Source organism: Lynx rufus, unplaced genomic scaffold (assembly GCF_022079265.1).
Source record: "Lynx rufus isolate CCGP_SWC_20201006 ecotype Redwood Valley unplaced genomic scaffold, mLynRuf1.p SCAF_21, whole genome shotgun sequence".
Lineage (NCBI taxonomy): Eukaryota > Metazoa > Chordata > Mammalia > Carnivora > Felidae > Lynx > Lynx rufus.
In genome coordinates, this window is record NW_025814836.1 from 9,097,008 (window position 1) to 9,122,461 (window position 25,454).

At 52.2% G+C, this 25,454-nt stretch overlaps 1 protein-coding gene across 3 annotated transcripts in view; it reads left to right on the plus strand.

The window, feature by feature from the left end:
- PCSK6 (proprotein convertase subtilisin/kexin type 6) overlaps nt 1–22,049 on the plus strand; it is a 190,622-nt gene extending 168,573 nt beyond the window's left edge. For all 3 annotated transcript variants that reach the window (XM_047086733.1, XM_047086734.1, XM_047086735.1), the window contains 7 exons: nt 3,432–3,534; nt 4,494–4,690; nt 6,358–6,445; nt 9,944–10,047; nt 15,382–15,511; nt 20,069–20,181; nt 21,879–22,049. In XM_047086733.1, coding sequence (XP_046942689.1) covers nt 3,432–3,534; nt 4,494–4,690; nt 6,358–6,445; nt 9,944–10,047; nt 15,382–15,511; nt 20,069–20,181; nt 21,879–21,976 — 833 coding nt within the window. In that variant the 3' untranslated portion in view covers nt 21,977–22,049. The remainder of the gene's footprint in view (nt 1–3,431; nt 3,535–4,493; nt 4,691–6,357; nt 6,446–9,943; nt 10,048–15,381; nt 15,512–20,068; nt 20,182–21,878) is intronic.
- Nucleotides 22,050–25,454: the final 3,405 nt, after the last annotated feature.

Sequence of the window (25,454 nt, forward strand, 5' to 3'; positions counted from 1 at the left end):
CTAAGGTCAGTGCGGGACAGTGTGGTCAGCCCCACGGGACTGAGGGAAGCCTAGAGCCCATGCAGCCTTTGCCTGGATGCATTCCAGGACAGCTCAACAGGCACAGGGGAATTGATTCACAGGACACGTGGCATGTCCAGTGCAGGACATTGTCAGGTCATGGACTTTGGGCACATTAGCACTCACCCAGCAGAATAGAACCATCAGGGAAGAGACCAGACCTGCAGTGAAAGTGGTCTGTTATTCTCTTCCGTACCTCTCGTCTGCAGTCAGCCACCTTTGTCCCTGCCACTCCACTTCATGTCTGCTGGTGTGCCAGTGACATGCCAGCACACTCTTCCTGGACAGCATGAACGGCAGGGGAAAGATCGTGATACTTAGGCAGTCCTCCTAAGTATCTAAGCGTCTTCAGAAACTGGTCTAAGCGTCTTATGACAAAGGCCATTGAGAATTCCCAAGTTGCTTTCTAACTTTTGTTTGTGGGGTTTTTTTAAGTTAATTTATTTATTTTGAGAGAGAGAGAGAGAGAGAGAGGAAGAGAGAGAGAGAGAGAGAGAGAGCACTTGCAAGCATACAAGCAGGGGAGAGGCAGGGGCGGGGTGGGGGGGGAAGAGAGAATACCAAGCAGGCTCTGCAGATGCTTACCCAACTGAGCCACCCAGGTGCCCCTGTTTGTGGGTTGTTGTTTTTTTAATCCTGGATTTTCTCCACAAAAGATTTAAGGTAGAGATTTCAAATAAGCCTGTGTCATTCTAACACCCAGTAGGTGGGAGTTGGCAGACTGTCAGCACATGAATCACACTCCCCCTTGTATCTGGAACCTTGGGAAATGACACAGGATGGCAGTGGGTCTTTGAAGAATTTTCATGCTAATTGAGGAAAGAGGAAAAACAAATACAAATGGCGACAAAAATAACATATGCTTACCCAGAGAATGTGTTACAGCTGTACCAGAAAACACACACACACACAATCTTAGGAGTGATGGAGTAAGCAGGATAAGTGGTAAATCTACCAACCAGGTAGATTTAATCCAAGAACAATTCATCGAGAGGTGAATTTTGACATTGGGCTTTTGGAGACAACTCATCTCAGACGCTCATCTAAGCGTCCTGCCTTGGACAATATCTTACCACGCTCTTCACTGGGGCTGGACACGGCTGGTTAGCCAGATGCCCTGATGGGGTTTTGCTGTTACTGTTAGGGGGACCCCAGCCTTGTGTGGAGCTCCCTTGGGGTTATTAACTAACTTCTCCACCACAAAGAGGCCCCAGGAGGGAGGAGGAAGGTGAAGTCCACATGCCATGAACCAGGCCTTCTCCCAAGGCTATCCCTCTCTTGGTACATCTTAGACTGTTCTGTTTGTGGATGGTGAGGTTACCTGCACTTTCCCAATTTCCACCCATATTTCTTTCATCCATTCTCTCACCCTTCAGCTTCTCAGCAAATATTTAGTTGGCACCTGCCCTATGCCAGACACCTTTCTAGGTGCTGGGAATATAGCAATAAACACCCTAGTCCAGATCCAGCCTCTTGAAGCTTCTGTCTCCCGTGCTGGGAGAGAGTAGGGAAATTGGTCTGTCTCTTCCCTGTCCCTCCCCCAAACCTCCTTAAGATTGAAGAAACTGTTTACTTTATCAAGTAAGACAGACCTCCTGCCTCCATTGGCCTTGGGGAGAAACCACTACAGAAGGCAGATGGTCCTCATGGTGGTGTATCCTGAGGCCCCCACGGCTCAGGCTGGGTGGAAGGTCAGAGCCCAGTGGCCAAACTCATAGGTGTCTTCTGCGCAGTGGGTAATTGAAAAACAATGTGCCAGGAAGCAAGGATTTGCTTGGAAATCTGGAAATGGCCCGGAATGAGGTGGACAAGAATCAAATCAAATGAGAACTGACTGCAAAATAGCCCGACAGTCTGGAGCTGGGGAAGGGGGAGGGGTGAGGGTAGCCTCCATGATAAGCTTTGTGCATGTCAGGCCATGCACTAGAATTCTACCCGCAGCAGAGCCCTCCCCAGCCCAGACCAGTGCATTCCCAGGGACAAGCTCAGCTTTGAAAGGGGTTCACAGTGGGACCCACAATGAAAACTTTGGAAATATCAACAACAGTAAACCTTCAGGGAGGGAAGCAAAATAAACCGGGTCTAACACTAGGAAGGTCCGCAGGCCCTTTAAGGACGAATGAAGAGGGCTTTGTGTACCTCAGCAAAGACCCATTGTGGGCAACAGAGAATGGGGACTTTTGTCTGTGCCTGCATCCCCATGAAATGCTGGTGGCCAGCAAATCACCTCTTCTTTGCTTCTGAACTCACTCCCCACCCCTTCCAACAACTCAAACCTTACAGAAGGCTTTTTTCTTCTAAAGACTCCAAAGCCTTTGTAATACCCCACTGGGCACCTCCCCACATGGGGCAGTTTTCTGGAACCATTGCCCAGAGTAGGAGGGTGAGGGACGAGGCGGGCAGGCGGTCCCACCATAGTGCTGGTCTTCAGCATGATGTGGTCATGTCCTTCAGGCCAGGTGAAGGGGACATCTGTGGACCTGCCCCACCCCGGCCTGAGGGCACTAGACATTTCTAACTGGGCTCATCTGTGTGGCCCACCTGCAGGGCAGACCACCTGCAAGAGTGAGGCTTGCTAGAGTCCACTGAGCTCCCTACATTTCTCTCCGACACTTTTCCAACAACACACAGGCCCCCAGAGTCAGAATTTGGGGATGGCAGGGGACTTGGAGGAGAGGGAGGGAAGCAGAAAGGTTTGCAGAGAAAGGCCCAGCCCAACCCAGGCCCACCCAGGGGCAGCCCCACCCAGACCAGCTCCACCCAGGGACAGCCCCACCCAGCTCAGCCCTGCCCAGGAACAGCCCAGCCCAGCTCAGCCCCGCCCCGGGACAGCCCCACACAGCGGTCCTGGGCTTGCAGATCCATCCTATTCCCACCAGTGCATGTAGTGAATCGTCTCTCCCATCCTTTCCATGATCCTCACCGCTTGGCAGCAGTTTCCCTGATGCCTTTGATGCCCCATATTGCCTTGCTTTGTCCTTCACGTCAGGAATCTAGAGAGATGGCTGGTGCCAGCATCATGACCCTGTTGCAGAGGAATGCCCCGAAGAAGGCACCACCAGCCTCTCTCCTGGTATCTCACAGTGCTCGTCTTTTTGTGGGTCTGGGTCCCCACCTACCGCTGGCTGTTTTCCTTCTCAGGCTGCCCCATTTGAGAGCTAGGCTCAGCTCTCAGCCGTAGCCAGATTGCCATGGGGGTGGGCACTCTGTCCAGCTGAGGTCCTGCCGTCCAGCCCCAGCAGATCCACCACTCTCTAGGGAAGCTAATCCCGACCCACCTAGGCTGTGACAACCTGACTCAGGGTCTTAGGGGACTGCATTTGGTTGACAAAGCATCTCTCTGGGTGAAAGGAAATGCTTATGTCTTTAAGGTGTGTGCCATCCGGAGTGTGGTGACAAAGGCTGTGATGGCCCCAATGCAGACCAGTGCTTGAATTGTGTCCACTTCAGCCTGGGGAGTGCCAAGACCAGCAGGTAATGGGCTGGGACTTCTGATCACATGTCCTGGAGTTCCTCGGCATACCGCTAAGGTGACCTGATTCAAGCTGTTTCAGCCCCCGGCAGCCTAGTACCCTACTTATGAATCAATGTAAAACCCCAAAAAGGAAATCACATTGAGGTTTACTGCTTTGGAATTTCGTACGTATTAGTAACTTCGGGTCCTCATCACAAAGTAATTCATGAAATCAGAAGCTGTGTCATTGTGGTATCTGTGCTTATAAACCATTTTGTACCCATTTTGTTAAACAAAGATTGGTCAGACTGAGCATCCCAAGACTGACCACTTGGGAACTATAGACAAATGCCATGTTAGAGGCCAGCACTGTTCTGAAAGTCAGCCCTGTGGGCCGCGCCTGGAGAGCTCCCAGCCCCAGGTGTCCAGTCAGCGGTGCAACCACACAAGGTAGGACACATGGCCACCAGGGGCCCCAGCAATGGTGCAGCCATGCAGGGCTGCGGGCATGTCTCTCCTGGTGTGCTTGAGCTCCCAGACACAGCCACATGTGCCCTGCACAGTACACAGGCAGCCAGCCTGATGCCTTTATGCACTGTCCAGTGAGTCTAGCTCTCGAAGGGCACCATCGGTGACATTCTGGCAGAGCTCAAAATTCCAAAAGTCGAATACCATCATCCAGGTGCCACTGAGACTTTGAAACAAAGGATTCCTGGGTTCTTGTCCAAGTCCTGGATCCTCTCCTGGGTACTTAGGAATCTCTCAGCTGTGTTCACCAGGATGATGGGCATTAATGGTTTAACCTTCACCCCCAGGCCTTGGCTCCCTGAGAGTTTTGCTAAGCTGGGGGTGCAGAGGGGTGGCTGGGATTTGCTCCCCAGCTAGCTATCCTGCCTCAGCAGGACCTGGCGGTGCTGCAGACTCCAAGGGCCATGCGGGGCTGAGTTGCAAAGGCCCTCTGTGGCTTCTGCTCCCACAGGAAATGCGTGAACACGTGCCCTCCAGGCTACTTTGGGGACACAGCAGCGAGACGCTGTCGCCGGTGCTACAAGGGGTGTGAGACCTGCTCGGGCAGGAGCCCAACCCAGTGCCTGTCCTGCCGCCGTGGGTTCTATCACCATCAGGAGATGAACACCTGTGTGACGTTCTGTCCTGCCGGATTTTATGCCGATGAAAGTAAGTGCATGTCTGTGTGCGTAGAAGTGATGAGTCAGTCCCTCTCCCCCTCCCCTCACCCCTGCTCAGGGCTGGGGTCCCTTCTCCTGGGAGAATTTTCCCAGGGAATCTAGCACCAGCTTATGGACTGGGTAGTCAAAATTGGGGGAAAGCCCCTCCTCGGAAGAACTGCTGAGCTGAAATCAGGATTCAAGTTTGGGCAGAAGGTTTTCAGTCCTCCAAAAACCCAGAGGAGCCTACTGGCCAGTGTTAATTGGGCCCAGAAGAAATGGGTTAGTCTTGGTGGCCCATTTTACAGGTAGTGACCACACCCCTAAGAGGTGGGGGTGCTCTCCTGGTCTTGAGGATGGGGAAACAAAGCTGAGAGGTGGCAAAACGCTCACAGCTAGTAATGGCACAGGTGGAACTTGAACTCAGCAGTGAGTGGGGGTGCTCTCCTGGTCTTGCAGATGGGTGGGGGGGATCTGGGGCTCGTGACCCATGCCAGTGTGTCACCAACTCACCTTGCCCCAGAAGAGACAAAAGACAGGGTCTGGGTTAAATTGATGGAGGATAGTCCTCAAGTTCAAAGAAGCTACTGTTTTGACATTGGCAATTTGCAGGTGGAAGCCTTCCCACAGACGCCCTTGCCAGGCAGGAGGGTTCATTGATCCAGCCTGTGATGGCATTAGTGTTCCTCCTATGGAGAAGGAGCCAGGAAATCTTTAAAGACAAATAAAGCCATCAAATAACCAGAATCTCTTTAGAGGAAAAACAAATAGTCTTGCAAGATGTGTTTCACAGCCTTTACAAACACCTGCCCTGGGCTGCCAGCCAGACCTGCTTTCAGGGTGGAGTTTCCTTCATCCCCACCCTGCTTCCAAGACAAGAATCAGCCACCCTTACTGACCCAGCAACTCCCCTGAACACCTGCTGCTGCTGCGCGTGCACACGTGCGTGCGTGCGTGCGTGTGTGTGTGTCTGAGTGAGTGTGTAATACCACGTGCGGGGCCCTGAGGAGGAGGCACAGAGGGCAGCAAGCAGCCCTTAGTGTCCAGGCACAACGCCAGGTGGCGTTGATGAGATAGATGCCAAAGGGAAAGACCAGATAATAACTTAGGGAAAAGCACATGGGAGTCATGGAGACCCAGCGTTTCCCCAGGAGGTGGGATGGGCATCGTAGATTTATTTCTTGGTGTACGTAACTGCCAAGTTTCAATAAAGTCCCCTGTGAAGGCACCAGCAGGGCTCCCAGGCCTCTTCAGGCTCCATCCTGTCACTTTCTTATATATATACATAGATATAGATATAGATATAGATATAGATATAGATATAGATATAGATATATAAAGACTGGCACCTAATTAATTTCAAGCTTGGTCAGCCAGGAACTGGCTCTAGTCCTTGTTGAAATAAACAGAAGCAGACGATGTCTCCTCTGCCAAGGGCCCACTCCAAAGCCTCAGAATGGTGTAAGGACTTTAATTTACTCCAGAAAGGAGAGGTGAGAGGCCTCTGATCCCACACCTGGGCCTGCCCTGGCTATTTTATTACTCCATCATCCCTCCTGGAAGCTGACACCGGTGACGAGCTATGCCAGCAACCCTGCTTTGAAATGCCAGAGTCCTCTTTGCCCAGATTCGATTCACATCTATTTTTCTCCTTCTCTTCTCCTCATTTTTCTCCAGGTCAGAAAAATTGCCTTAAATGCCACCCAAGCTGTAGGAAGTGTGTTGATGAACCAGAGAAATGTACTGTCTGTAAAGAAGGATTCAGGTAAAACCCTCCCTTCAAACCTGAAGAATGGCAAAGGGTTTATGCTGTTTTTCGTTTTCTTGGTTTACCAAGTTTGGGCAACTTTTTCTGAAAAGCAGAGGCCCAAAGCCTTTCAGGGTGAAGATTCTCAGTCTGTAGAAATCAGAATTCCACTTGGAGATTGATGTTTAAAATAGGAAGTTAGAAGACAGGCAAGGCAAAATCTCTATCCTTTATGCTGCACTGGGGAACTGATAAACACAGGAATCAATGCTACCGTAAAAAGCAGGGCTGGCTGCTGGAAAGGTGAGATTCTAACAGAGCTCCCGTTTTTAGGCACCAGTAACACCACCTACTCCCCCCCCCCCACCCCGTGTCCCTCCTGTCCACATGAGGGGAGGTGGGGCATTGGGAAGCCCAGCCTCCCTCCTCTCCGTCCTCTGCCTTCTCTCTCTTCTTTTCCAGCTCAGATACCTCCTTCCAGCTCTGGGAGCTTGCTGCCTGGGAATGCTCTTTAGATTCCTGGTGTTCCCTGTCCCACCAAGCTCAGTACACATCTGCTTTAAAAACCTTTTACTGGGTTAAGGATTTTTATTAGAATACTTGGGAATGTTTGTGTAGCCCATTTAATGCAACTAAATTGCATTTAATGCAAAAGCAAATATATATTACCTGTTCCTCTAAGTTACCGTTTAGAGCTTAGGAAACGTTCTATTCGAAACTACCTTCTCTGAACGTTGCCATAGTCCAGGGACTAGAGCCAGGGTCTACATATTAAGGAAGAAATGGAAGGGTCAGTGAGAGCAGCGCTCCCCCCCCCCCCCGCACCCCCGCTGCAGTGTGAGCAAGGAAATTCCCAGGATTCTTGTTAAAATGCAGATCCTGGGGGTTCCTGGGTGGCTCAACCAGTTAAGCATCCCACCCTTGATTTCAGCTCAGGTCGTGATCTCACAGTTTGTGACATCGAGCCCTGCATTGGACTCTGGGCCAACAGCTCAGAGCCCGCTTGGGATTCTGTCTCCCTCTCTGCCCCTCCTCCCCAACCCTCTCTCTCACAACTAAATAAAAGCATTTTTTTAAAAAATGCAGACCCTGGTCCAGCAGCTCTGGGCAGGCTCCCAAATGATGAGATGCTGCTGGTCCAGGTGAGAACGGCCCGTGCATGGTGAGGTACCAGAGGGTCTGCAGCCCCCCTACCCCACCCCAGCCTCCCTTCCACCCAGTTCCAGCCAGGGCTGGAGTTCACCAGTAGAGGTGGAATGCCTTTGGAGTAAGTTGTGATGAAAACCTGTAACAAGCGCTGTTCCAGGTGTTTTCACCAATATTGCCTCATTTAAATCCTCACAGCAATCTGTGACCGTGATATTACTGCTCCCATTTACTCACTGGGGAGAGAAACTGTCTCCCCAGGGAGCGTGGTGTCGCTGCTTTCATGAGGTTCCCCTGAGCCCGCCCTTCTCTGCCAGCTCAGAGAGAAGAAGATCAGGAGAGAAGAGGGCCCACCGCCCAAGCACCCAGGAGTCTGGGAAAAGAAAAGGAAGCAGGACCCATCAGAGTCACACATCACGCCTGCGGTCATTTAAACCCATTAGGTGGACAAGGCAGGATCAACAGTTAAAGGATGATGTGGTCAAGGAAGTAGGTCCCCAAGGGGAAAGGAGGCATTGAGCTGATGGCCACAGCAGGTGGCCTGGGACGGGCAGCTGTGATGGCACCTTTCACCTGGGCTCCCAAACCCCAGTCTGGTGACTTCAGGTGTCGGGAGCAGGGGGAGGCTCTGTGGTTCCAACTCACTGTAGCCTGTTTCCCACCCCGGAAGCACTGGTGAGTCCCAGGGAGCTGGTTTCTGTGTCGTGTGGGTCCAGTGGGAGAAAGGAGGTCAGCTGCTCAGGTCAGGAATAGTGTCACAGACAGAAAATGCCTGTCAGGCAGAAGCCACACAGCCGGACGCAGCGGTTCCAGCCACGACAAGCATTCAGAGAGACACAGAAACTCGGAAAACATCGTCAGCCATAATCCACAGAAAGCTTCCTTTTATTGCCCAATATCCTTTTAAGCTGTGGCTTCAAATCATCGCTGTCACGTTAAAGCAGTGAGAGCAGCCGAGCCGTTGACGCGCAGCCATCCATCTCTTTAGGGGGATAAACGCAGGAAGGGTTCGAGGGGGAACATCAGTTATCGAAGACTTGATTTAACTGCCAGTCTCGGTGGCCCTGGAGCCATGATGAGGAGGAGCCCTGGGCGGGCAGCCACCATCGATGAGAAGAAGCTTTCGGACCCACCGACCTCTCCCCACTAAACGCAGGATTCTCTGGATCTTGCAGACACACTTTCCGTGTGTCTAGTGGCAGACAGCTTACAACATGTGCCTCCAACGCTGTAATCTTGCACGCGGAAGCAATCACCGTAGCAGACACACCCCTGTGTGCCAGAATACCATTGCAGTGATACACTAGTATTTGCTCACTGAGTCCTCAAAACAACCTTACAATGCGGGAGCCGTGATTGTCCCAGCGGACAGGAAAGGAGACAGGTGCAGAGAGGTTAGCCGGCTGGCCTGGGATCAGGGTTGCACAGCTAGGAAGTGCCAGAGGCAGGATCCTGGAGCGGGCAGTCCAGCCCCAGAGACCACTCTAGAATCCACACACTCAGCTGCATGGGCAAGAGAGGTGAGGGCAGGTGCCCACCAGGTGAGACAGGAAGGCAGGAACCACGTCAGGCAGGGCATGTGAGGCTCCAGAGGTGAATTTTATTTCAAGGTCATTATGAAGCACCGAAGGTTTCAAGCAAGGCAGAGGCAGCAGTGGGTCCAGCTTTTGGGATCTGTCCTGCCACTGCCACCCCAGCTCACACATCATAAATGCTAACACTTTGCCGAAGGCTTGGGCCAGCCAGCCTGCCACCAGGGGTAACCTACACGTGCTCCATTTCTCCTCTCGAGGTTTCGTTTCGAGTTTGATTCATGTCAATGAAAAGAAGTCATCACAGCCCAAGAGAGCCTGAGAACTTGGCCTCCTGCACCAGGACCAAGTCCACAGGGATCTGAGGATGAAGCCTGGGGCTGCTGGCCACCTGGGCACAGAGGCTTTGCTCCCAGGGCCAGGGCATCCCTTCCTGGGGCCCTCCAGCTGGCTGCAGGACTCCTTTTCCTGCTTTCATTAGCTTGGAACCTCAAGTGACACAAAGAGCAACTTCCTTTGCCTTTCATGAAAGGCAATTAAGGGCAAATCATAATTAAAAAAAAAAAAATTTTATGTTTATTTATTTTTGAGAGATAGAGAGGGAGCATAAGCAGGGGAGGGGCAGAGAGAAGGAGACACAGAGTCCAAAGCAGGCTCCAGGCTCTGAGCTGTCAGCACAGAGCCCGATGTGGGGCTCGAACCCACAAACTGTGAGATCATGACCTGAACCAAAGGACGCTCAACTGACTGAGCCACCCAGGCACCCCAGGGGCAAATCATAATTTGATTAGAATTTTGAAAGAGATATGAAAACATGGCTTTTTTTTTTTTCCAACAGCTTTGCACGGGGCAGCTGCATTCCAGACTGTGAGCCGGGCACCTACTTTGATTCCGAGCTGATCAAATGTGGGGAGTGCCATCACAGCTGCCAAACCTGCGTGGGTGAGTTCATCGCCTGCAGAGGCGTTGGCTTCATGACGCCAGACACTTAGAACCTGGGTCACTGACTGTAGGCTAATGGTCTTGAAGCTCAGGAAGGCGCTGGGGGAGGGGGGGGCGGGGGGAGGGAGCAAGGGGAGGGAGTGTGGGATTCATGGGGAACAGACTTTCATGGGGAACAGACTTTCAGTCTGGGAAGATGAAAAAGTTTTGGAGATGGATGGGTGGTTGCATGACCGTGTGAATATATATCTTTTTAATTTTTAAAATGTTTATTCATTTTTGAGAGAGAGAGAGACAGAGAGAGACAGAGCATGAGCAGGGGAAGGGCAAAGAGAGAGGGAGACCCAGAATCTGAAGCAGGCTCCAGGCTCTGAGCTGTCAGCACAGAGCCTGAATCAGGGCTCGAACTCGTGAGCTGAGCTGTGAGATCATGACCTGAGCCAAAGTCGAATGCTTAAACCGACTGAGCCACCCAGGCGCCCCCTGTATTTAATGCCCCTGAACCGGACACTTAAAACTGGTTATACAGTCCATTTTATGTGATGTTCCTTTCATCACAATTTTACAAATTCAAAATAAGGAAAAACCATAAGGCCTCACTTTCCATGAGCAGTCTGGGCTTCCCTGCATTAGAAGCGCAGCCAGGCAGCGGATGCTGTCAGCTGCGTAGGGAAGCTAATCGCTCCTGCGGAAAAGGCACTGCCTGAGACACAAGCTATAAAGATGCAGAGAGACGGGGGCTGATTGTGGTGGTAAAGGGAAGAAGGCGTTTTAAAACACAGCCTTCTTTCTTTGTACCCATCTTTAGTTCACTTCGAACATTTTATTCAAAGAGAAAGACTTCTATAAACAATTTTATGTGTATTATAATTCCCCACGAAGATGATAGCACAGATGTCTTCCAGGCACAGTTTTTACGCACAACAGCAGAGAATGCGCTCATTTTATTGGGTTTCCGGTGACAGAGTTATTCGCCCTAGACGGTGAAGTGCATTGTGAGTTTGTGGGCTCAGATACATTTCGGGAACAGTCTTCTCCTCTTGACTCACCTTCCCTACCCGGCACCTGACAGGGACAGCACAGCCGTCGCCATATGGCCATGTGAGCCCCGGGTGGCCACGGCTGTGCTTTCCAGGAGTGGACGTGCCAGAGAAAGCAGGGCTGTGGCCAAGGCCGGAGCCCCCAAATCCTGCAAGAGATGTGCCTTCCCAGGACACGTCCCTCCTGGGACAAACCCCAAAGGAGCGAGAGCTCGACGTTTGGAAGCCTTCTAAGCTGCTGACAGCTGAGCTCTTTTTTCTAGCCATTTGCCCGGTTAATTTTTTGCTGTCATTTTTATTCTTTGTTTCTTTGTCTCCTTGTTTAGCCCAGGTTGATTAAGGAGCATCATCGATGTTCCTTATTTAAATTTCATAGCTGCTCAAATCCATAAAATTCGGATATGTGCCTTTACAGCGCTTTAGATTTCAATAATTCAATTTACTTTTCTTCCTCCGCATCCCCAGACTGCTGGTTGGCAAACTGCTTGATGGAGTTGCTCCCTAGTTTTCTCCTCTCAACCCAGTGATTCCTCTGTCACTTCGGGCATGTCACTCTATGAAGTCTGAGGCCATCTGGGGGGTCTTCCTTCCTCCATGTGCCTGCCTGCCTGGGTTCTTTCTAGGCTCCTGAGATGCATGCATCCACTCCCTGGCAGCTGCTGGGGAGAGGACCCCGTTTCTCTGCTCTGAGTTGCCTAGAGGATTTTTTGTTCCGTGTCAAATGTAAGTCTGTGTCAGAAATAGCTGTTCTCAGCTGCCAGCTCCCCACGCCCTTGAGGCCCAGGCCCACCTCGCCTTCCCATCCCTGCTCCCACTCAGTGGTTGCTGCTTCTCCTCTCCTGGATGTGGGCCTGGGCATGGTCATGGGCAGGGTTGTGGTCAGACACAAGTGCAGGGTGAGGCACGGTGGCCTCTGTCCCCACCCTGGGCTGGCAGTGCCCCAGGGCATTTGATGGGCCACTGGATGGGAACAAGCCTCTTGCCCATTCCCAGTCCAGACACCCAGAGTCTTGGCACAGAGGCATGTGACCCCTTGGGGTTGCCCAACAGCTGTGGGTTGGTGCAGGGGACCCGTGGGACAGGGAGGTGCCTGGCTGAACTTGTCCCCAGCTGGGACATGACACACTGGTCAGCACTGGGCAGCTGGTAGAACATATGCGAGATGAGTTGAAGGGTGGTGCCCCAGGTCCCCGTGAGAGTCAGCCCTCACCCACTGTAGCCTCCTCAGGCCTCTAACTAACAGAGAGAGGCTCGAAATGGCAGATAAAAAGCACCATGACAGCTGGAGAGAGAGATTGCAGAAGCAAGAAAAGCACTTTATATCTTAGTACCCTTAATGGCACATTTCTCCTGCATTTTGAACAAGGACTCCGTGTGTTCACTTTGTAGTAGGGCCCCACACGTGACGGATTGGGTCCCGTATAAGCAAACCCCATTTTGCTATTATTGTTATGATCTGTGGGTGCTTTTCAAGCATCTGAGGCCTGCAAAGACTGGTGACTTAATGGGATCCTTAAGAGACTTCTGGTTATAAAGTTCATAGTTTGTGGTAATTGTGAAAATAGTTTGTCCTGAAAATGTGTGTTTAACCAGCTTCTTTTATTGCAGCAAAATATCCATAACATAAAATTTACCGTCTTAACCATTTTTAAGTGAACACTTCAGTGGCATTAAGTACAGTCACATTGTACCTTACCACCATCCGTCTCCAGAACTTTCCCATCTAACCCAGCTGGGTGTTTCACCAGCTTTGAAGTTTAGCAAATTGGACATTAAACTAAGTACACTTGACCCTTGAACAATATAGGTTTGAACTGCACGGGTCCACTTGTACGTTGATTTTTTTCAATACATACAGTACAGTATATATACTTTGTCTTCTTTATGATTTTCTAAACATTTTCTTTTCTCTAGCTGACTTTATGGTAAGAATATAGCATATAATACATGTAACATACAAAATGTATGTTGACTGAGTGTTTGTGTTATCAGAAAGGCTTCTGGGGACGTCTGGGTGGCTCAGTTGGGTAAGCGTCCGACTCTTGATTTCAGCTCAGGTCATGAGCTTTTGGTTTGTGAGATTGAGCCCCTCATTGGGCTCTGTGCCGAATGTGGAGCCTGCTTAAGACTCTCTCCCTTTCCCTCTGCCCCTTCCTAACTTATGTGCATGTACATACACGCATGTGCTCTCTGTCTCTCAAAAAAATAAAATAAAATAAAAAAGAGGGGCTTCTAGGTGGCTCAGTCAGTTGGGCGTCCAACTTCAGCTCAGGTCATGATCTCACAGTCCGTGGGTTCGAGCCCCGCATCGGGCTCTGTGCTGACAGCTCAGAGCCTGGAGCCTGCTTTGGATTCTGTGTCTCCCTCTCTCTGTGCCCCTCCCCTGCTCATGCTCTGTCTCTCTCTGTCTCAAAAATAAATAAAAACATTTAAAAAATTTAAACAAAAGAAAAAGAAAGACTTCTGGTCAATAGTAGACTACTAATAGTTAAGTTTTAGGGGAATCAAAATCCACATTTGGGGGAATGTGGATTTTCAACTTTGTGGGAGATTGGCGCCCCAACCCCTATGTTCGTCAAGGGTCGAGTGTACAAATATGAATGAGTGTTCTTTTGCACCACAGAAGCTCTTCAGGCATTAAGGACCCTAACGGCTGAGACAGAACGATGTGGGTAACAGGGTTCAGCAGAGGAGGCCCAAAGGGGACAGCCACAAGGACCACACAGCTCTGGAGGCCCAGGGCTTTCCAAGGGCCAAGTGGCCAATGCCAGATGCTCCCTGGAGATACATGATGGAGGGGTGGCCAAAGCACAAGACCAGTCTTCCATCTGGAATGACATAAACTGGGCAGGAACCCTACATGTTTGTGGGGCATTGCAGCGAAGGAAAGAGGACATCCCATGTGGAGACTACAAGTGGGTGGGCCGTTGCTCATTATGGAGGCCCAGTGACCCCAAAGGGTTCCTGCTTCTGCCTCCCACTCACAATCCTGAATGAGCTCAGAATTTCCTTCCAGGTTGCAAGCTGTGGTTCTGAGAGATGGAACCAGCTACCAGAGCACCAAGCCTTGGGGCTGGTGGAACCACCCTGCATACCCCTGTCTTCAAGGGAGTCTTCCCTTGACAAGGCCAAGAGGCCCCCTCTTAGTCCAGATGCTACTCCGGGAAGAGGGCCAGATATTACTGCTTTAGCTGCCAGGCCTCCATCTAAGACCACAGTGAAATTAAAGGAAGATGTTTAACAAGGGACTGTGATCACCATAAGCATCTGAGATGACTTCTTTCCCGTGTTCAACCCCCTAAGCTATCAGCCAGGGGCCACCTCGCTGCCTCTCTCTGATGTCCCATCAGGTGCTCCTCAGGGACATTTGGCACAGAGTAGCCTCCAGCCTGCTTGACGTTCAGTGGATGAATGAACAAATGGACAGGCAGACAGGCGGACACATGGACAGGTGGAGAGGTGAACAGCACTCTTTCTTCATTCTAGACCAAAGTTTGCTGCAGGGTGATGAGTCCAAGCTGAGCTGAAGATTCTCCCTCCTGACTCTTGGTCCTTCATTCTGAGCTTTTGTCTCTTCAGGCCTCCATCCCCCACTCTATAAGCCCTTAGTTGTTTGTTCTCTGTGGTTGAAAATGTCCTGGTTGTCCACACCAAATACCTGTCAACACCATCCCCTGAAAATCTCTTCCTTCACTTTTCCCACATCTTACATGCTGTTCTGTCCAAAAGAAATACGCAAGCCACAAATGGGAGCCGCTGAACCAATTTTAAATTTCCTAGAGAAACAGGCAAAAATAAGTATAATAACATCTTATTTAACCCACTGTGTCTAAAATACTATCATCTCAACATATAATCAACATTGAAAAATGAACAAGGACTTTCTTATTCTGTTTTTATGCGAAGTGTTTGGAATCCAGTGTGTCTGTATTTTGCACTTGCAGTACGTCTCAGTTTGGTCCAGCCACATTTCAAGCGCTCCAAGCCACACGTGGCTACCTCTAGCAAAAAGAAGTGGGACCAAGGCTTGTTGGCAAGGAAGCATTTGGAATGGGGGCTATCAAACACAGCACGGGCAGTGGGAGGGGTGCTGGGCCTGGCTCATGCCTCCATGTCCCTCCCTGGGTGCAGGGAGGCCCGGTGCAGACACAGGGTGGGCACTTGGGAAACCTGGCTATGGTGGTGGACAGGGGCATCCAAACAAGACCCCAGATCCCCAGGGTACCGCGGCAGACCTGGAACATGGTAATGGGCAGGCATCCCTGACATCTGCTTCTGTCCCTGCACTCCTCAGGGCCCAGCAGAGAAGAATGTATTCACTGTGCAGCAAACTTCCACTTCCAAGACTGGAAATGTGTGCCAGCCTGTGGTGAAGGTTTCTACCCAGAGGAGATGCCAGGCTTGCCCCACAAAGTGTGCCGAAGGTACGCAATTCTTTCAGTCTTCCTGGCTCAGACCAAGATTGCTAGGGAATGGCGTTGCCTGGGGCAGCAAGGGAGGAGCTGGAGGGCCAAGTCTGGTAGCCTCTTCCCTGGGCCTGGGGGAGGGTGCCACATCACACAGCTGCAGAGGGTGCGGGAGCTACGGTGGGGGTGCCAGACCCCATTTACAGAGGAGGGACCCCCTGTGGTTGACGATTGCCAAGGTCACAAGTTCGCTGGTGGCTTTCATTCCTTGGTTCATTTAACAAGTGTCTGTTGTGTGCCAGGCACTCTAGCTGGGAGGGGGCAGGAAGCAGGATAACAAGGTGCCTGCCTGGCGGTACTCACATCACCACAGCAGACTCCATGGGAGCAACTCCCTGCTGCAGCCCAAGATACACCCATGCTGGTAGTAACGAAGGAATCCATGTGTTGGGGATTTCTTTCATTTTAAATTAGAGAAAATTTAGGTACAGACAATGTCCTCATTCTAAAACCACTTGCCATGCAGTCAATGAACATATACTGTAACCCTTCTCATTCTCCTGTGTGTCCGCATGGTGTGCCATTCTTATTTGGTGGCTTCCAACCCAGTCTGGTTCTTTCTCTTTGTCATTGGACATGGGCAATGAAAGAAGTTTGCTTGGGTATCCTCTTGTCTTGCTGCTGAATAGTTACTGCCTTACACCAGGACTTCATAACCTAGATCCCAGGACAGGCAGGGCAGCCGATAATGAGGTGTTGGAAGGTGGCCTTGCTGATAATGATGGTGGGGGTGGGGGAGGGCCTCCTTCTGAAACAGCCTCAAAACAAGGGAGCCCTGGGGGACCCTGTTAGAGCAGCCCTGTCTTCCAGGTCACAGCTGAGCTCACATTGGGGTTGCCTCCGCAGTCTGTGTTTGAACACTGCTCTGGGTTCTAATCTGTTCTCACAAAACCAGAAAACCCCACAGTTGCCCGAGAGAGACCACCAAATCCTTGCACTTTTTTGACTCACAAAAGAAGGTCCCCATAGGGGGTTATGTATCTGTGAAGGCATCAGCCCCCTCTTTTGAGCTGATTTGAAACAGGAAACTTGGCACCAGCCTTGTTGAGTTCTGTGGGGCCCTCGGTTGGGTGTCTGAAGTGTTTTATTTGTACCAGCCCATTGGTTCAAGGGTGATTACACTAAGTACAGCAGCCAGGGAGCACATGGAATTAAACAGTGATACTCTCTTTTATTTAATGGTTATTGTTATTTATTTTTTTTTGAGGGGGGGGGAGGGGCAGAGAGACAGAGAGACACAGAATCTGAAGCAGGTTCCAGGCTCTGAACTGTCAGCACAGAGCCCGACACAGGGCTTGAACTCACCAACTGCAAGATCATGACCTGAGCCAAAGTCAGACACTTAACTGACTGAGTCACCCAGACACCCCAGTGATAATCACTTGTGTTTGTCAGATGCCCAGGATCCCACAGGATGCTGGGCATCCCCATGAGTGTGGTAACCAGCCCCCCTGGTTTTTCTGGTAACCCAGAAACTATGGTGTCCCCAGCCCAGGAAGCAAGAGGTAGGCAGCCTCCTAAGCCCCTTCTCAACAGTGGGGGACAGCATCTTCCTGGGTGCTCACCTCCACAGGAGGGGAAGCTTCCAGTCCAGTGCTAGGGCTCCCACAGCAGATCTTGGAGATACACCCCTAGGAGGAGCCCTGCATAAGGCGTTGAGGTGGTGAAATGCCAGCCCTTCAGGAAGCTTCTGTCTTTCGAGTGCCCTGGCTCTGAAGACCCCTTTGATGTGGATCCCTCCTGAAGGAAGAATAGTCTTGGTCTGCTTGGTTGTGCAGGGCCTCTCCCCACTCAGGCAGCAGCAGCTTTTAGGGTTTGGCTTCCTCCAGGCCCCAGGATGCTGAGAAGCTCTGTGGCTGGCCCCTGCGGGTAGGCCTGGGGCAGCTCTGGGCCACACAGCCATATGGGGGGGGCTTATGTGGAAAAGCCAGCCCAGAACATAGGCCTGCTGGTTGGCAACCAGGATGCCAGGAAGACCAGTGAACCTGAGGCCCAAAGTGGAGAACAGTCCATGGTAAGGATCTCAAAAGAGGCCCTGGACACCCCCAAGGCTTAGTAAGAGAACCCAGAAGAGCGAGCAAGGACCTCTCTGGAGAGCAATTCAGTGGGGTACTTGCCTGAGGGGTAGCTAGCCCCTCAGGCCCCCAGTCTTCCCCACTGTTCTCCACTCCCTTGGCCCCTCCTGGGTGCTCAGGGGGGCAGAGACTTCAGGCATTTCTTCTGCTGTATTCTGTGCCCACACTGGAGGATGACAAGACTTGCTGTCTGACTCTCACCTGGAACAGCCTGAAGGCAAAAGGAAGGCGAGGACACGTGGCCCGTGCCATAGAGCACGGAAAAGGGGCTGCGGTGCACATGCCTGTCCTTCCAGAGTCTGGCAGGGCAAAGTTGCCATGGTGTTTTGTGGGGAAGTGGGTGCCATAGAAAGTGACAGAACCAGAGGTGTTTTGAAAGCCCCCTGCCTGAGAGGGCTACCTGCGGGGCAGGTAATCCTGACAGAGAGGAGTCAAGAGGGTCTTTCAGAGAAGCAGGGACCTCAAGGCAGCTGGGGGTGGGGGGTGCAGTGTTACCGGGGTGATGGGGGGCATCATCCTTCCCTGGGGGCGGCGTGATGCTGGATTCTCTCCCTGAGCTGGGGCCTCCAGATCTAAGCCCCGGCCCAGCTGACTCCTTGACCTGGGCCTTGTGACACCCTGAGCAGGGAGCAGGTCGGAGCCTGCCCAGGATTCCACCTGCAGACCTGGGAGATGGTGAATGAGGCTGTTCTAAGCTGCTGGGTTTGTAGTAGCTTGTTACACAGCCATAGAAAACTGACTCACCTTCAGTGCCACTGGGGGCTGGCAGGGAGACCCCTGACGTGGCCAGCTTATATCTGGAGAAGGTAAGCCATGTGCAGGTGGCCCTCCACCTTAGCACACTCTACCCATGGTTTCATTGAAGCTGCCCTCAGCCAGGGCCTGGGAAAGCTGGCCCAGGGCCTTTGAAGCATCTTCATGAAACAGGCTAGGCCCTAGTTCCGGTCCCACAGGGGTGGTCTGTATAAGAAGCCAAGGGTTTCCAGGGGAAGTCATCCCTTGTGCTGTGGCGTCAAGGGTCTGTGGCTGGGCCACCAGAAGGTGCAGCAGGACAGAGTCCAGACCTTAGTGGCTTCCCCAGAGTGCACAGAAACAGGGTCGCACATGGCAGGGCCCACTCTCCCTCCAGGTTGTAGGGCAAGGAGGTGTGGTGGGGGGGCAAGCTCTTGCTACAGGAGGAGGAAGTCAGAAGAGCAAGTTTGCCTGTGGGATTTACACATTTATAAATATAGACTACGGGCCTGAACTCCAGTCTGGGGGCATCCTGCACTGGAAGAGCAGGCCGAGGGCATGACCCACCAGGGCTCCATGTAGTCAGAATCAATGGTGAAATGAGAACCCAGCGGATGGCTGCTTTGGAAAGAGGCTTATAGGAGCCTCTGTTGATAGCATCTAGTCCCTGACTGGGAGGGTGGCATCTGTCCTAAGCAAAGAACTGGCCACACAGGGCAGACGCAGGAGCCATCTGAGCCAGGCTCCTGCCCCGGATGCCCCACCCGCCCTGCCTGAGCTCCACCTCTGGGGCCTGTTCCACCTGCAGCTGGCATCCGTGGGGAAGCCGGGTGGCAGACTGGAGCACTGGGAGACCCACTCACCAAAGTGGCCCCAGAAAAGGTGGCAGGTGCAGCCCCAGTCCGCACGTGGTCCGGAGGAGGTGAGGTGCACATTCAAGCCCCAGGGATGGGTTGGCAAGCTCTTTCTGTAGAGGGCCCCGTGGTGAGTAGTTTGGGCTTGGCTGGCCACATGGTCTCTGTCCCAGCTACTCAGTCCTGCCGCTGTGAAAGCAGCCACGGATGATACATAGATGAGCAGTGACTGCCTTCCAGTAAAACTGCTGGATGTGGCTTGAGGGCCACGGTGTGCCAACCCTCTCCTGAGGTCACGGTACTCTGCATTAGAAAGAGCCCTGGGTCCCATCTCAGGGCAAGAACTGGAAGATCCTCACCTTGCCTGCCTGCCCTGGAGGGAGGCTGGCATCACTGCAAAGAAAACTCAGCCTCGTGGGCAACAGCAGTCCCCAGGCCAGCTCCAGGGTCGCTTTGCCACGCCCCTGTCCCTGCATCCCAACCCTGTAGCCATCAGAGCTGGGCAGCTGCCCAAGGGTGCATGTGCTGATGCCGCTTGAGGAGCCACCTGGTGGCGGGGGTGGGGGGGACAGGGCGGGGGGGCACAGTATCCAAGAAGGTGTCCAGGTGAGCCACAGGGAGTCTCAGAGACCTGGGCCTGTCTGCCACTCCAGGCATGCTCCTGCCGACTTCACCCTCCCAGGGCGATAGTGTAGACAGGAGGTAGGATGTGCTTGGCTGGGGTTTCAGGCCATCATGGTGGCCACAGCTGCAGGTGGAGACAGTGCAAGAGGGTAGGGGGGCTCCAGGAGGGGCCTCCTGGAGTGGCTGGGCCCCTTCCCCAAGCAGCGTCATGAACCCGTGTCCTCCCACAGGTGTGACGAGAGCTGCCTGAGCTGTGAAGGCTCCAGCAGGAACTGTAGCAGGTGTAAGACGGGCTTCACACTGCTGGGGACCACGTGCATCACCAACCATACGTGCAGCAACGGTGAGCACCAGTGAGGGAATGGGGGGATGTGAGTTACCCTCGGGGCTGCCCTTGGAGGAGCTCAGCTCACTGAGCTGAGAAGAAGAGAAGGAGAAGAGGCAGGAACAGTAGCCCTTCTGAATGGGTGTGCTGGCCCCAGTATCAGGGATGCCTCATAGCCTCCTACTGTCCCTTTGGGCCCCTCACATTGACCAGGGAGGCATCCTGGCCACCAAGCTACTGCCGGTCCATTTGCCAAGTGACTCTTAAAGCTGATTTTGTTCTGGTACCGTTCCCACTCTTGTGCCATAAGCCCGGTGGCCTGGGTGCGATGAGTCCTGTTAAGAGAGGCCTGACCTTGGGGGTCGAAGCCAGGAGGCCTGGAGGGTGTCAGCCTCAGAGCCCAGAGTCGGGACCCCCCAGGTCCCACAGGGAAGCCCCACATCTGCTGTGGGAGAGCCCTGGTTCTCTAGGCCCACTGGAGACCAGAATGAGCTGTGAAGACAGAAACTCTGAGGGAGACCAAAGACCAGCTTGGGGTTCCAGGCAGAGGACTCTGGCCCGGGGACCTGGTGCAGGAGTAGTGAGCCAGAAGACTCCATGCTCAGCGAGCCACCGGGAGGAGCATCGCAGGCCAGCTCTGGGCACCTCAAACCGGTGTGCGGGGGAGAAAGCTGGTGGCCCCACGGCATCCCTGGGCTTGGAGCTGTAACTGGCCCTGCCATGGCAGAGCACAAACCAGCATGTCCCGCACACTTTAGTGTGGCCTCCTTGCCTTGGTGTTTGGTCTTTTTTTGTTTTTTCTTTTTGTTTTTTCTCTTTGGTTTGCAGAATTGTGTGCTTTCAGAGTAGGAAGCTCCCTCTGTAGGATGTCACCTACTCAGGTTATAGATACAGCCCAAGAAAGTGGGGCAGTCTCGGGAGGGGCTCCCAGGTCCCATCAAGGACGAGGCCTCTTCAAAAACTCAGCAGCCAGCTGGGATGGGCTGGTCTCCATCCCTCCTCCCCTCCCCCTTTCCATTCGCCTTGACGACTCTCTCCCTCCCATCCCATTCAGTTTGGGGAGCCCCCTGGACACAGGAGCAGCCGCCAGACAGAACACAGCCACAGGACACAGACCTGTCCCAGGCCTGCCCTCCTACCCTAGCCCCAGCCCCCAGAGTCTTCCTACGAAGTCCTGCACCACCACAGTTGTCTGGGAAGATAGATGCACAGGAGCACTGAGGCCTGGCTGGTACAGCTGGCTTCATCCTCCACCCTGCCTCAGTTTTCCCCCATCCCCTATACCCAGCGTGAGCCCCTGCATGCTAGGTGCCACTTCTTTTTTTTTTTTTAATGTTTATGTATTTTTGAGAGAGCACAAGCGGAGGAGGGGCAGAGAGAGGGAGACAGAGGATCCGAGGTGGGCTCTGTGCTGACAGCAGCGAGCCCCATGTGGGGTTCGAACTCACGAACCTTGAGATCATGGCCAGAGCTTAAGTCGGACGCTCAACTGACTGAGCCACCCAGGCGCTCCCTAGGCCACATGTCCCCTCTGCCACACCAGGCTTGCCACATGTCCCAGGAAGACCGTGACGGCCACTCCGGCTGCCGCCCCCAGCTTCTTCCATGACCCTTGCCCAGTCCATCACTGGGGCCTGGTGAAATGGGATGGTTGGAACATGTCAGGCCCCAAAGTCTGACACATCCCTCCTTTCTCTTTCCTGGTGGGACCCCAGCTGACGAGATGTTCTGCGAGATGGTGAAGTCCAACCGGCTCTGTGAACGGAAGCTGTTCATTCAGTTCTGCTGCCGCACGTGCCTCCTGGCTGGGTAGGGGCACCCAGCCGACTGCAGGGGGCAGGGCCCCTCCTGTCCGTCCGTCCGTCCGTCCATTCAGCAGCCTTTCTCCAGACCGTCAGCCACAGCCTGTTTGGGGGGTGCCCTGCGTCTGACAGCTTTATCTCCCCAGGAGCAAGGTCCTTCTGCAGCATCTCTGAGCACCCAGCCCAGATGGGTGGTGGGCCATAAGGGGGTGTTCTTCAAACAGTGACAGGCTCTCAAACTCTGCTTGCTGGCTACATTCTTCTGGCAAACTTAAGATGGAAACACAAAGAATTCTGGGAATCCATAGCTCCAGCTTCGGGGCAGCCTCTGGGACCCTAAGTTTACTGAATCTTCAAGACCAAAGCAGAAAGGCAAGATGCTTGGCTTCACACACCACTCTTCTCCCCGTGCTTTTGTGCAGCCTCACAGTGAATCTCACCCACCAGGCCTGGGACATCCCCACGCGTGATGCCCGGCCGAGCGCGCACCTACTCCCCCACCTGCCGCGGAGCAGCCTGGGGACAGTTTGGTCAGGCTGTAAATAAAATAGACTTGGGGGGCATAAAATATATGACCACTGGGGATGGAGCATCCATTCCTACACAGTCAGCTACTTCTGGAACTGCAGCGATGTCTTAGAACGTCCCAGTTCCAAATCTGGACGGGAAGACCCTTTGTTTCTCTGCCGCACTGTCCCGTAGGTGAGCTGAGCGCCCCTTGTCACCACGTCTCTGGGAGCCTCCTGGCCCGAATGATCACCTCTACTTGATGCAGAGCCTTCTGGGGAGGGTCCCCAGGAAGCATCCCAGGGACCAGCCAAGAGGAGCCCCATTGACTAAGCAATTCCTCTTGCCAAAATGTAAACCCAACCCGTGAATCATTAATCTTATCACCGCCCATTTCGTGGAATTGCTTTTGAAATACACTTGGCCTCTGCTCTTCAGGAAACTTGTTCTTAAGGTAGATGCTCCTGTGTCTGTGTACTATGAGCCTAATGACACGGTTGGATTTATTTCTGCCAAACCTGTGTAGGCATTTTATAAGCTACATGTTCTAATTTTTACCGATGTTAATTATTTTGACAGATATTTCATATATTTTCATTGAAATGCACAGATATGCTTGATCAATTCCCTTTAATATGGGAGTGACATTTGCCTTAAATTTTTTCAAGCTTGTTCTCCATTTTGTCCTGCTCCCCTCTTTGACTATAATGCGTTTGCCTTGTCCCCAGGAGCTGGGGGAAACCCAGCTGTTTATTGAATCCACAACTTCAAAAAAGAAATCCACAGAGCAAATACAATGTTAACCCTAAGTTAATAAAAGAGTTAACATCCCATGACCAAGACGCCTGTATTTCTTTCCAAGACACAACGATTAAATGTAGGTGTTGACCAATGTGTGAAATGGCTTTCTTTGTGGTTTTGGGTCTATCTGATGTCATTAAGTAGAAGGTCTTTGAGCTTTAGCAAATGTTCATGTAACGATGTCATGGGGGAAATCCTAGAGCTCCAAGGTGTCCTTTGGTAACAGACCTTCTTCAGGCCACAATAGCCTGGCTGGGTGGAGGGGCTTGGTGCAGGGATACCTGCCATCTATCGAGGGAGTGCCCTCCACAGTCTGGACTGCATGCCTCTTCACTTACAGCTGCCCAGTGTGACTTAATTAGGTCACAGCTTATCTTTCGAAGTGACTGAAATCCCTGCACCCATGGGTTTTGTGTTCCATAGGACTGTTACCATGGCCTCTCTTTGAGGTCAGAAGCTTGTACTTGGGAATCCAGCAATTTTTTTTAACGTTTATTTATTTATTTTGAGAGAGAGAGAGGGGACAGAAGCGGGGGAGGGGCAGAGAGACAGGGAGAGAGAGAAAGAATCCCAAGTGGGGCTCGAGCTCACATAACCGTGAGATCATGAACTGAGCCAAAACCAAGAGTCAGACACTTAACCAACTGAGCCACCCAGGCGCCCCAGATTTTTGGTTTTTATTTACAATTATGGCTAGGAAAAAAACAAAAGTGGGTGAGGGGCATTGTTTTAGGAATCCGGGGTTGACTCCGAGTTCCAGGAAGGGTGCAGCTGGGCCATGGGAACTCTGGTGCCAGCATTAAATGTCACCAGGACCTTCATTGCACCATAGCATGTCCTCCTCACTCTCCAGTTGGGGCAAATGAGACCACTGACATCTCCAAGCGAAACTGGTGCAACTCAAACTCCCTAAGCACGCTTTCTGAATCTGCTGCTTGGCCGTGGTAACCCTGCTTTGCATCAGTGTTCATCCAGCCCCATCAGCTGTGCCACAGACACAGGTTTGCACAGCAGAACACGGCTGCAGGAACTTTCCGGCGACCTCAGAGCCGGAGGAAGGGAGCGATGTGCAGCTCTTAGAATGTAGGGGTAGGTAGGCCACACAACCCGATAGCTGCCCACCATAAGCATCAACCGACTGGAGCTGTCAAGGTGAGGCAACGAAGGAATGTGTTTGGGAGACAGTAGCCAGAGCTGGGCAGAATATTGATAAGGGTTCAACTTCCCCCATAAGACTAACATCTCATTGAAACCAGCAATTGCTGGGACGCTTGGGTGGCTCAGTTGGTTAAGTGTCCAACTTTTGGTCATGATCTCATGGTTTTGTGGGTTTGAGCCCCGAGTAGGGCTCTGTGCTGACAGTGCGGAACATGCTTGAGATTCTCTCTCTCTCTCTCTGCCCCTCCCCCACTCATGCTGTCTCTCTCTCAAAATTAATAAACTTTTAAAAAAATTTAAAACCAAAGATTGCTAGGTGCTTCTTGTGCAAGGCACCATTTTTGCTCCTAGAGCTCTTTGAACATGGAGAACTATGGTCTAACATGTTTGGAGCTGAATCAGAAATTCCTTTTATTCCCAAAGCAGACCAGCTACAAAAAGCCAACCAAGCAGCCCCAGAGCACATGTACCCTCCTCGCAGTGGGTGGGCCAGCTGGTCCTGGGGCTGATGAGGGTGGTGGCAAGCTGAGAAGCCGTTCACAAAATCCTAAGGACAAAACACCACCTTGTTAAAAAGGACTGACCCCATCAAATGCCTGTTCACAAATCACCCAACCTCAAGGATATTTGGACTCAGTAGGGGCAGGACATGTTTATGGATTTTGTTTTACGTGGTAAAGTCATGGATCACCTCCTCTAAATCTGTTGTTTCACAGACTGAGGCTCATGGAGGTGAAGTGACTTGTGTTAGGCCACACACTGGCAAGGTGGCTCCCTCATCCCCAGGTAGGGAGGCTGGCTCTCTGCCAGAGGGGAAGTTGATTCTGCAGTTGGCCAAATTCAGCCGTGACCCATTTGTTTCAAACTGGCTCTATTTCCAGGAGGTGATAGTTTTCTGACCTTGTCCCCAAATTCTTTGGACCTCACAGTGGTCCCCATGTGCTCATCTGTATCCCGCCCAGGCCACTACAAAGTATACTTTGTAACTCTTCAAAGGGCTGGGGAAAACTGCACTTTTTACAG